The sequence below is a fragment of the Danio aesculapii genome, chromosome 5 (genome assembly GCF_903798145.1).
Source record: "Danio aesculapii chromosome 5, fDanAes4.1, whole genome shotgun sequence".
Lineage (NCBI taxonomy): Eukaryota > Metazoa > Chordata > Actinopteri > Cypriniformes > Danionidae > Danio > Danio aesculapii.
In genome coordinates, this window is record NC_079439.1 from 42,355,125 (window position 1) to 42,366,122 (window position 10,998).

General features: G+C 37.7%; 2 protein-coding genes across 3 annotated transcripts; one reads left to right on the forward strand and one right to left on the reverse strand.

Moving 5' to 3' along the window:
• The first annotated feature begins 574 nt into the window (after positions 1 to 574).
• Positions 575 to 5,165, forward strand: alkbh2 (alkB homolog 2, alpha-ketoglutarate dependent dioxygenase). The gene is made up of 4 exons (XM_056458229.1): positions 575 to 733; positions 1,246 to 1,500; positions 2,890 to 3,088; positions 4,544 to 5,165. Exons 2-4 carry the CDS (start codon positions 1,254 to 1,256, stop codon positions 4,869 to 4,871), a joined length of 774 nt encoding a protein of 257 aa, XP_056314204.1. The 5' UTR covers positions 575 to 733; positions 1,246 to 1,253; the 3' UTR covers positions 4,872 to 5,165.
• bcl7a (BAF chromatin remodeling complex subunit BCL7A) lies at positions 5,150 to 10,904 on the reverse strand. 2 transcript variants are annotated; one of them, XM_056458230.1, is made up of 6 exons: positions 10,724 to 10,904; positions 9,706 to 9,787; positions 9,191 to 9,287; positions 8,629 to 8,802; positions 8,442 to 8,539; positions 5,150 to 6,548 (listed from the first exon to the last, which is right to left on the reverse strand). In XM_056458230.1, exons 1-6 carry the CDS (start codon positions 10,813 to 10,815, stop codon positions 6,483 to 6,485), a joined length of 609 nt encoding a protein of 202 aa, XP_056314205.1. In that variant the 5' UTR covers positions 10,816 to 10,904; the 3' UTR covers positions 5,150 to 6,482. The 2 variants fall into 2 exon arrangements, with proteins under 2 accessions (XP_056314205.1, XP_056314206.1); XM_056458231.1 differs by lacking the exon at positions 10,724 to 10,904 and adding an exon at positions 9,877 to 9,966.
• Between the last annotated feature and the right edge of the window lie 94 nt (positions 10,905 to 10,998).

Genomic DNA, 10,998 nt, shown 5'->3' on the forward strand with positions numbered 1-10,998 from the left:
AGGACATCATATTTTCTGTCAGACAGAATCTGTCTACACCTGTTGCGATGTTAGTCTAACGTTTAGGAATTTGAGTTGCACAGAGAATAGAGTGGAATATTTTTATATTAACTAAAGGTGGTAAAAGACAATTGAGAAAATAATGATCAACATATTCATATAATTAGCCTACATATTATTTAAGCTCTCTATCTGCAATTGATATTACAAAACAGTGATTCAGCACACAGCTCATAAGTTTTTATTTATTAATTTATTTTTCTGGATTTTTATCACCATAGAGTCTAAATGTATGTAAATGCACGAAAAGAGATTTTAATTAAATTCCCCATTTGGACCCCGATCCAACATTGTTTTTACTAACTCGTGAATGCTTTATGTAATGTTTAACATTTGTCGGTGTGGGTTCAGTATTTCAATTCTGTAGCTCACTGTTACTTAAAACAGTGAGGTTACGGTTAGACAACCCGCGTTTGAACACGGGTGTAACACCGGAAACACAGGGACTGAAATAACTACCAAAGAAGAGCGACTTTGCAAGTAGTTTTTAATATATTTTTTTATTGAATGCTTGAAAAACATTACGACTTTGCAAGTACTGTATGTCACGTGTCGTCTGTAGTGACGTAGGCGTACACTTCCGGAGGTGTGCCATTCCAAAACTGGCACAGAATTTGAGCCTGAACATGCCACTTAGTTGGAGGTTTACCATAACACCACAAACTCAAAACAGGTAAGAAACCCTTACGAATCTTTTTCCAAAGTTTCAGTGTGTAAATGGACCTGCTTAAACAAAGACCCGGACTGTGCTGTCGTGTCTCACTAACTGCCAACCCCATGGCTGTCAGGAATTCACACCTTGTTTTGCCTGATGAAGGATCTGCTTGTATTGACATGCGTAATTCCTTTAAATTGTTAACTGCGGCGTAGTAAAACACTTTAAGCAGTGCTTGCTATTTATAAATAGTAAAAGACTCGCTCTGAGTAAATCATATGAATTAGATGCGACTAGATCTGTCCAGTTCACACACACGTATCAATGTAAACAGGTTACACGAGGGAATCTTTTTGTTCATATATGTTGTATGGTGAAGCTACATTATATTTAGTTTCCTGAAATAAATAGAAATAAATCTAAAATAAAGACACTTAAATATAAGTTCAATATGATTCAATATAAATATAAGTTCAATATAAAAATCTAATTCACTTAAAAGGGTATACTTTTTTGTCCTCCTCTCACAGATGTTTGAATGGACAAGTTTTTGACTCGGAAGAGAAAAAGATCATCTGAAGAAGCAGATGAATGGGAAACAGAGGCGCTGATCAAGAAACCCACAGAGGAGGAGGGTGAGGAGGGGGAAGAGGAGTTTTCTCAGCCAATTCCCTGGCAGAAGATTGAGGCAGAGGGACTGGACTGTGACTATAGTTTGCTTTTTAACAAAGAGGAGGCTGATCACCTTTTCAACCAGCTAGAAGAGGAAGTGGAGTATTTTACAGGTATTAAAGGTGACCTATTCAGAGCTGGCAAAATTTCTAAATTCCTTGTATAAGCCCTCGGGCAGGCACTCTTCAGTTTTTGGTAGCCCGAATATAAATTCAAGTAGCCCAAATAGAGAATACATCATTTATTAAATGTAAACAAAAACATACAATTACTAAATAAAAAGATATAATGACATTTGTTTTTAGGTATATATTACTTTTTAAATAACCAACATTGTATTATTTAACTTAAATTATTACAAATTATTAAAATAATTATTTAACTAAAAAAATTTTATTAAATTTTTTTTTTAATTATGTTAAGTGAACATTCCAATATGTTACACAGTAGTTCTATGTATAATAAACACGTTATTTGGGAGGTGGTTGATAATATTCAGGCTTTTCTCCTTTTTTATCAGCAAGTCGATTTATTGCTGCCGTATCAGCAGCACAGCACATACATAATTATCACTGACATCATCTTTAGCAGGTGAAAACTCTAATAGCAAATGGCTGCTACTGCTACTGGATCAGTAAGATTTTTAAATGTTTTTGAAAAAAGATCTTTGCTAGCTTTAGTTGGCCAAGAAATTATATTTTTATGTAATTTATTCTAATGATTAAAACAGACTTCTCACCCATTATTATTGTCATCAGAGTCACATCCTTCAGAAATGATTCCTGTATTAATTGCAAACATTTTTGCACCATATTTTAATGAAAGCCAATACTTTTTGAATGATCTTTTGACTGACACTGGATATATTTTTGATAAATTGTTTATTGCAGGGGTCAGGAACCTTTTTTCAGATTTCAGATGTTTTAGCAAATGCAGTTTTTTAAAGAGCCATTTAGATATTTTTCTTTTCACCATCATCACTCATGAATGTTTGAATTTACGTGCATGAGGTTCCCATAGTAGCCTAAGTTGTTTGCCCTTTTTTGTTATTGTGATTCAAGTTTATCCACAGCACTGCACACACACATTGATCGAAACAACTTGTTATTGTTAACTGAGTTCTTATTCATTTTTCTGTAAAAACATTTAACTATCAGGAATTGTAATAGTATTATCAATAGGAAACTTTTGTATTTCTAGTGACGGTTATAATTCTTTAAACTGCAAAATATTATTGAAGGGAGACAGCTGGAGAGTCACATATTTTTGGTCAAAGAACCACATGTGACTTGCGAGCCATAAGTTCCCTACCACTGGTTTATTATCATCTTTATTTTAAAGTCCTTATTTATACTTTTTATGCTACATGAAGTATATTCTACTGGTGTAGTACAGGGGTTTTCATTCTTTTTAGATACAATGTTCCCCCAAATAACAGATGATTTATGTGTTCGTGTCCTCTGTTTTGAAATATTGTGTCTTTGTTTATTTATGTCGCAAAGGTGACAAAGCAAAACTACAAGTGTATGGGAAGTCATACAACATTCCAAGAAAGCAAGCGACATATGGGGACGAGGGACTGATGTACTCATTCTCTGGAGTTCATCTCCTGGCCAAACCATGGACACCCACTCTGGGACACATTCGAGATGCTGTTACCAAAGCCACAGGCTACACATTCAACTTTGTTTTGATAAACAGGTAATTTAACTTTGTTTTTCAGCCCTGAACCTGAAGAGATAAAGCCCTTAGTCACCATGAAATGAAAGTTAAGATCGTCCTTTTTTCTGCTATTGTGTGGTACATCCACTTGAAACAGTCCTGAAATGAGAAAAAATGTAGGGCGGTGCCAGATTTTGTTCTTTGGGAACCGATTGGATTGTGGAAAGATGGGCATGGACTAATTCAGAGCAGAAATGAGACACTGATATGCCTGCCCTAAAGGAATTCCATGTGACCAGGAAGTGAAGAATCATTTTGAGGAGAGGGTGGTGGTGTTAGATTATGATTTTTGATTAAAGTTTGGATGATGGTGGCATTGCGCAGATTCCCATTGATGCGGATGGCCATGACGCGATCGTTGATTGTTTGGAAGCTTTCCACTGCCCTGCCAATTTTCTTATGCATGATCTTAGATATGCCTACGACAAAGCAGAGAAGATCTGGAGCGACTCATCCTGAAAGAGCAAGAAGAAAGTGAGAAGGTGGGGTTGCACCTGAACATCAAGAAAACGAAAGTGATGACGACCTCCGAGAATGGAAGATGCAGCATAAAGATCCACAATTAAGAAATCGAGACAGTACAGGACTTTATATTCTCTGGTTCCAAGATTGACTGAAATGGGGACTCGACACCTGAAATCAAGAGACGGTTAACCCCTGGACGGAACGCAATGGCGAGCATGAATGCCATCTGGAAAAGTAAGAATATCAGCACTGCAACTAAAGCAAGGTTAGTCAACATGGCCGTCTTCCCCATAGCAACCTATAGCTTCAAGACCTGGATGGGCAAGAAGACAGACAGAAGAAAGATCAATGCCCTCGAGTTCTGGTGCTGGAAGAGACTGTTGCATCCAGTAGACAGCAAGAATCACCATCAAAGAAGTCCTAGGGTGCATCAAGCCAAAGACCTCGCTGGAAGCAAAGATTACCAAACAGAAATTATCCTATTTTGGCCATGTCATACGTAGCAATTCACTTAAGAAGGCAGTCATGTTGGGAATGGTCAGTGGAAGTAGGAGAAAAGGCCACCCAAGAACTCATTGGCTCAATACTGTCAAATCTGATACCAACATGAATATGCACAAGCTCAAAGAAGCGGTGATTAATAGAACTGTGTGGAGGGGAATGATCTATTGAATGACCGAAAATCGACCTCGATTGAACAGATAATTGGTTGATTGATTAAAGTTTGAGGGCAAATTAATTTGTACATAATAATTGTACAGATTCATTGTTTAACTAAGAACTACAGAAGAACTACTATATGCATATTGTATAGGAGGAGTACATTTAGATTTTTAGGCGACTTTAACATAAAAAAGTGTTCTTACTTTTCCTATTTTTAAAAAGAGGGAAAAAGAAACAAATAAAATAAATGGGGAGGAATTGTGATCTTTCAAAGTGATGAAAGTATGTTTATGGTTTTACTGTCAGGTATAAAGATGGCCACGATCACATTGGAGAGCATCGTGATGATGAGCGAGAACTCGATCCGGCTTGTCCTATCGCTTCCGTGTCTCTAGGAGCTGCCCGGCACTTCATTTTCCGTCACAGGGACGCACGAACAGGTCCTAGCAAACGTCAGATTGAGCCTGTGAAGCTGGAGCTGGCTAACGGTAGTCTTCTTCTCATGAACTATCCCACAAACACATACTGGTATCACAGTCTTCCAATCCGAAAAAAGGTCATAACCCCACGTATTAATCTCACTTTCAGACGCATAGTCAAACACAGACAGAAGAGCGGCACTAAAACTGAATGATTGTTTTGATTTTTAGCATTATCTAAGGTATTGCTGTGGGCCACTTTGGTTGTTCTAACACAACAGCACTTTTTCACAGGGTTGTGGGCATCTGTTTAGGGTAGGGTTCTTCAATTAATCCTTGTGGTGTTTTGGCACATTCAGACAATACTGTGTTATTTCATTTAAACTATACATCTCTTTGTTTGTCTTCATGTTATGATTTATTAGTCTTAATACCAGATAATGTGAAGTGTTTCATGTTTGATATTTGCCAACAGAATGCACTTGCGACAACATTGAAAGGAAATATTTTATTTTATTTGTTTTTTTGTTTGTTTTTTTAGAAAACCAATAAACTACATGTGGAATAAATAGGTTAGACACAACCATACTTCTGTACAAGACATTTCTATTATAGACTGGGAAAAACAAAACAAAACAATATGGTCCCAATGAATACATTTCGCTAAGGTTTCAGAGATTGAACAACAGAAGGCAATAGTTTGGCGAAATACTGTGGCAAAAACATAAGGGTAGCAAAAACTTAATCGTATAAATATATACACTTTATTTTTCAAGCATACGTAACAGAGTAATTTTGAGAAAGTCATACTTAGTGTTTACATTCCAGCACTGCTGGACTGAGTATGAGGTATTCGCACAGCTGTCTACCAAAACCTGCCTGTGTTACAATCTAATCATTGTCACGTGTTTCCTTGGACGACGACACATGCAGTCAGTACAGTTGCTGCTAAAAGAAACAGTAATTTGTGAATTTGATGTATCAAAATTATGCAGTTGTTGTATCCCTTGTGAAAGCTGGAAGGTTGTAGTGCTGTTGAAATGGCAACCAGCATTTCAAAGCTTGATTCGAAAGCACAGTTTAAATTTGTTAAATGAACAGTTGCGGCTTACTTGCAAATTATTATTATTTCTATATATATATATAATATACGAAACAAAAATGTGGGCACTTTTGGAAAAAATGTGTAGACAGTCAAAAAAGAAAAGAAAAACAATCCTCTTCTCAGTAACACAAAAACACTCAACCAAGCAAGGCCTATTCTACAAGCTATGGTCTTCACAGGAGAACTTGAATAACTTGTGACTAGTACCATTTGCAGTATTTTTTCATATTTAGCTACTTATGGTGAAATCTCACTAAACTACAGCAGCAGAGATCAGTTATTTTCAGCGTGATTTAGAAAACAAAAAAAAAACAGTGTGTTGACCTTCCTGAGTGAACAAGAAAAGGTGAGTGATATATACGTTTTTAAATTGCAAATGGCAGTTGATGTCAGTGCCAATTTGGAAAAACTATGGCAGTACTAGTGCCATTTCAATTGACAATACTGATCTTGGCAAAAGAAATAGCACATAGCGATTGCAGGGTAACAAGAGTCGTTTTGGGGTCAGTACAATATCTCACAGCTTGATTCATTACCTTTACTCGTACAACGATCCAAATATACCCTCTACACTGAAAATGACCGCAAGAGACAGGTTTTCTGGATTAAAGTGAACATATGGTAGTAGGGAAGAGTCTAGAACTGAAGAAGAAACTCCTTTATGTTGTGTGTTTCGGGATAAGAGACTGGGATCGCAAATGCTTGACGGCTGTCAGGACAGTTAACTTTCTTCAGAGGAAGAGTCGATTTTCCCTTTTTTGCTTGGAGGGGCACCATCTTCCAATTCCTTCAATCAAGCAAACAAAAAAGGCTTTTAGAGGACAAAAACACAGGATTTCTGTTTATTTCAATTTCTATCTAAAACCTATTAGGGTGGACTCACACTAGGCTATCTGAACCGTGCCCAGGCGGGTTTCCCGGTTCGATTGACAAGTGTGAGTGCTCTGAATCAGGCCCAAGCGCGGTTCAGTTGACTGGCCCTGGCCCGGTTGTAAGAGGAGTGCCAGAACGCGGTTCGACTTTGGTTCAGTACACTTGTAGTGTGAGTGCAAACTGACCCGAAACTGAAGACATGACGTCACTTTTAAGGGACTGTTTCATATGGATTTATTAATCATTCTTACTTTTTAATGAACGCGAACTGTCATAATTTAAGACGCAAACCCCTCTCTGCATGTCAGCTGCACCTTCACCAAACCTCCTAATACGTGCAGCACAAAGACTTTTATGATAATGAGCACCAAAACTTGTGGATCTGTTCAGCAAAATATTTGACTGTGCGTCACTGCAATCGCAAATGACTAAAAAGAATACAAAACGATATAACCAAAGCGATCTTCACTGTGCTAAGCGAGAACGCTTCTCTTCCTGTTAAACTGAACAGTCGCATCATCAATGACGAAAGCGTGCTCTGGCTTTGAAAGTAAAAAATGCAATGTGAGTGCAGGTCGTAGGGGGAGAGAGGAGGGGGGACAAGCGCACTACGGCACGATTCAAGCAACTGTACCTAGTGAGAACGCCCCCCTAGTTTGAGTCTCACATGACATTCTAAAATGATACGGCTCAAACAAGGATTTGCAAGTTATTTTCCACTGCATCTTTATCATATATTAACAGATTTTTAGAATGGTAAATATTTTTGCAGCTCAACAAGGCTTCATTTATTTGATTCAAAATACAACCAACAAGTGATATAAGGAAACATTTTTGAATGTTTTAACTTGATACCCAACGTTGACAATTAATGCATCTCAGCAACAAATTAGCATTTTAAGACTCCACTTAAGACTTAAAAATGTCAAACGTTCACAGCTGACCAACTCATTCATGTAGTAATAGAAAAATGGTAATATAAATAAATTACTGTAGTTTTTTTAATATACAGTATGTTACATTACACCACAGATGACTGTAGTAAAATCCAAGGTATTCAAAAGTATTTATGTTTATCATATTTCAATCGGTGCTACACCCACACACTTGTTCTTAGCAGGGATCGAACCGGTGATTCTTGCACGGGAGGCGAATGCTCCGAGGAGGCTATGGGAGTGAGGCTTTTGTGATGCGCTCGCCAGCTGCCCTCAGTTACACACTATACTACAATATGCAGTGGCCTTCTTTAAAAATAATTGTAAATAATACACTAATACACTTTAATATGGTTCAAAAGCTTTTTACTATAAATTACTATTATATTTTAGTTGGTGCGTGGGGCCGGCGCAGTGCTTTGAAGCAGTAGAAATGTAAGTAATCGACACCTCGTCTCTCGCTATACACTTTCCTAACCCACGAGGATGAAAATTCAAAATTCGAAGCAGTCATGTGGGTATAGGTGAAAATAAAGCTTCAGACGTCACTGATCATGTGATTATGGCTAAATGAATTTAAGTCCAGTACATTGCTTCACTGCGAGATGTATATTTTTTTTGATACTTGCTTCGAAGCCTTGGTTCACAACATCACATCACTAGCTTTAGAATAAGGAGTACAGTTCACTTTGTTCTATTAAATGAAATATGATTAATGAAATATAACAATTCACAACATAACTCTTTTGCTGTATTTGGGATCAAAGGCCTCATAGAGCATAATAGATGTCTTTTTAAAATATTTTAAAATCTTACCATTTTAAAACTGTTGATTTATGTATAAGCATGCAAGTGATGCTGTATGCATGTACCTGGGCCGATTTGGAAGAGTCTAAAAAGCTTTCTGAATCCCCCTGTGACTTGCTGTCCCTTTTGCTTGTTATAGACTCCGATGAGCAGTGGTTTTGTTCTGAAAATAATGACAAGGTTTCATAAAACAAACAAACCAAAAACACAGACAAGTGGATAGTCAGCCTCTAGAGGATTTAATGCACAAACCACTCTTATGATCCAGACCAGATGAAGGCTGTTTGGAAGGATACTGGTCATTTTTCAAGTCACTGCTGTCATTCTGAGAAGCGGTCATGGGCTCAGGTGCTGGACTAGTGTTGTTGCTGGTCTCCTGCTTCAATGGGGAAGAGTCCGCAATCGAGCTCTGGTTACTGTTGTCATCTGTAGGTGTAGAACAGAAACAAAAAATGTTCATACTCGAAAAATGTCTATGCATTCGTAACTGTTAATGGATAGTTACAGACGGGATGAGAATAGCAAACCAGTTCATAGTGTAAAAATGTTTCATCAACCCCCTCTATTGGTTAAGAGGAAAAATGGCACATTCAAAGCTGCCATCATTAATAATAATATAATAATAATGGTTTTGTAATGTAATAAAAATAAAGGTAACACTGCAAAATCTTAGTCATGCATATTAGACCAACTGTTTAAGAATTACAAAAAACACCATTTGTAAATCTCCCATAATTTGTTTTACAGACTACTAGATGTAATACTAATTTGAAAAGGTAAAACATTTTGAGATGAGTTAAGTGTACAGTTTTACCATGCATATCCATCATTCCAGGAGAGGAGCTGTTCTCAGGGGTCGTGACCTCAGAGCCATACTTGTCATCTTTGCCTTTCTTCTTGTTTTTGTTCTTCTGTGTGGCATAAATGTAAACATGGTTTGCAATCAAGGCAAAAAAAAATGAAACGCTAAATAAAAATGTAAAAGATATAGTTTTAAATACAAATCATTTTGAGTTCACTTATTTAATTTCAAATAAATATTAATTTAATTTTAGTTAACCACAATAATACTGGGGTGTGTGATGCTACAACTGAAACATTTCTTTGTTTCCCCCGCAACGAAAGCCACTAGTAATTTACCTTTACTAAATAAAAAAAAAAACGAATGATAGAATTACTCATTTAAAAAGTATTTAGTGGCATTTTTTACCTTACCATATTTTCCAACTTTCAAATGAATTATTGGTTATGTGGTCCATAATGTGACAATAATAATTAGGTTATCAGATCTGCAACGGCTGTGCATTATGGCGATTAAATGTCACTTACATCATCTGACTTGGGCTCCGTCACTGGTACCCACTTGTAGATTCGCAGTGACGTGTCGCCAACAGTCACCCATTTCTTCTCCCTGGAGATGCATGTTATTGTAAGATATCAAAGACAAAGGAAACGCCAGGCAAATGAGTTTAACACAGGATAAACCACTAAAACACTTACATTTATAGGCATAAGGAATCTCAGATGAGCCTTTATTTAGGCAAGATACATTTCCTGAATATGCAATTGAACAAATCATAGATATCAATAGAAGATAATTGTTATTATCATAAAAATAAATAATACTAATAATAGTGCCGTTCACCAGCTTACAGATGTGTGCACTTAATCGCAGGTTGCCACAAAAACACGTTTGTTTCTTATTTAAAATGTATACTTTTATAGTATAAATATTGTTTTGGTAATTATAGTTAGTCTAACAATTAATTTGTAGAGTTTGAAAACCCATTAGTTCAAGTTAAACTTCAGTTTCAACGAAATCCCCAGCAGTTTCTTGAAGTGTAAAAAAAAGTGTACGTGAAACTGCGGCTCCGCGCTGAGTTTAAAACCCCGCGCGTGGATCAAACTCTCCTCACGCGCCGCAGCTCAAAGCGCGACTCTCTCACTTTTAACATGAGATGAACGAGTCAAACGGCCGTTCACCGGCACTTTCTGTTCGGTACGGACGGTTCACTCTAGTTTCCTCATGTCAGCCCGTTCGGTTACTATTCAGCCGGCATTACAGGCTCTAACAGCAAAGCCTTCATGTGACTGCAACGAAATGGCTTCTAGGTTCAACCCACATAAAAATTTAATGGAAGAAAAAATGCGATCTACATTTTCCCAAACTATGTTTTCAGACAGCCGACAAAGGAGCAGCCGCGCGCAGAATCGCAGAAACGGCACATCTGAGTGAAATTGGAGTGGAATAAACGCTCTCTTCGCTTTCATTTCATTGTTTCTCGGTGTCTCTCCTCCCCCACAGGCTGTCTGTGCTGTTCGTTAACCGATAGACGCTCTCTCTTACCATTTCCGCACTTTTTCAATTGCAGCCATAACCCGCTTGATGTCATCTTTCGCCCTGCTCCGCGTCTCCGCTCGAACCGACCTGCCCGACATTACTGCTGTTGGTAAAATATCTTTTTGCTCGCTGCCTGTTTAGACACAATGCGAATGCACACAGCACAGGAGAGAGGCGGGGTTTGTGCGCCTGCGCTGAAGCCAAATGCCCTCGAAGCATGAGAGACACGGTCAATGCGGGTACGCGTTTCGCTCCTTTGTTGGCGAACAGAGCAAAGAAAA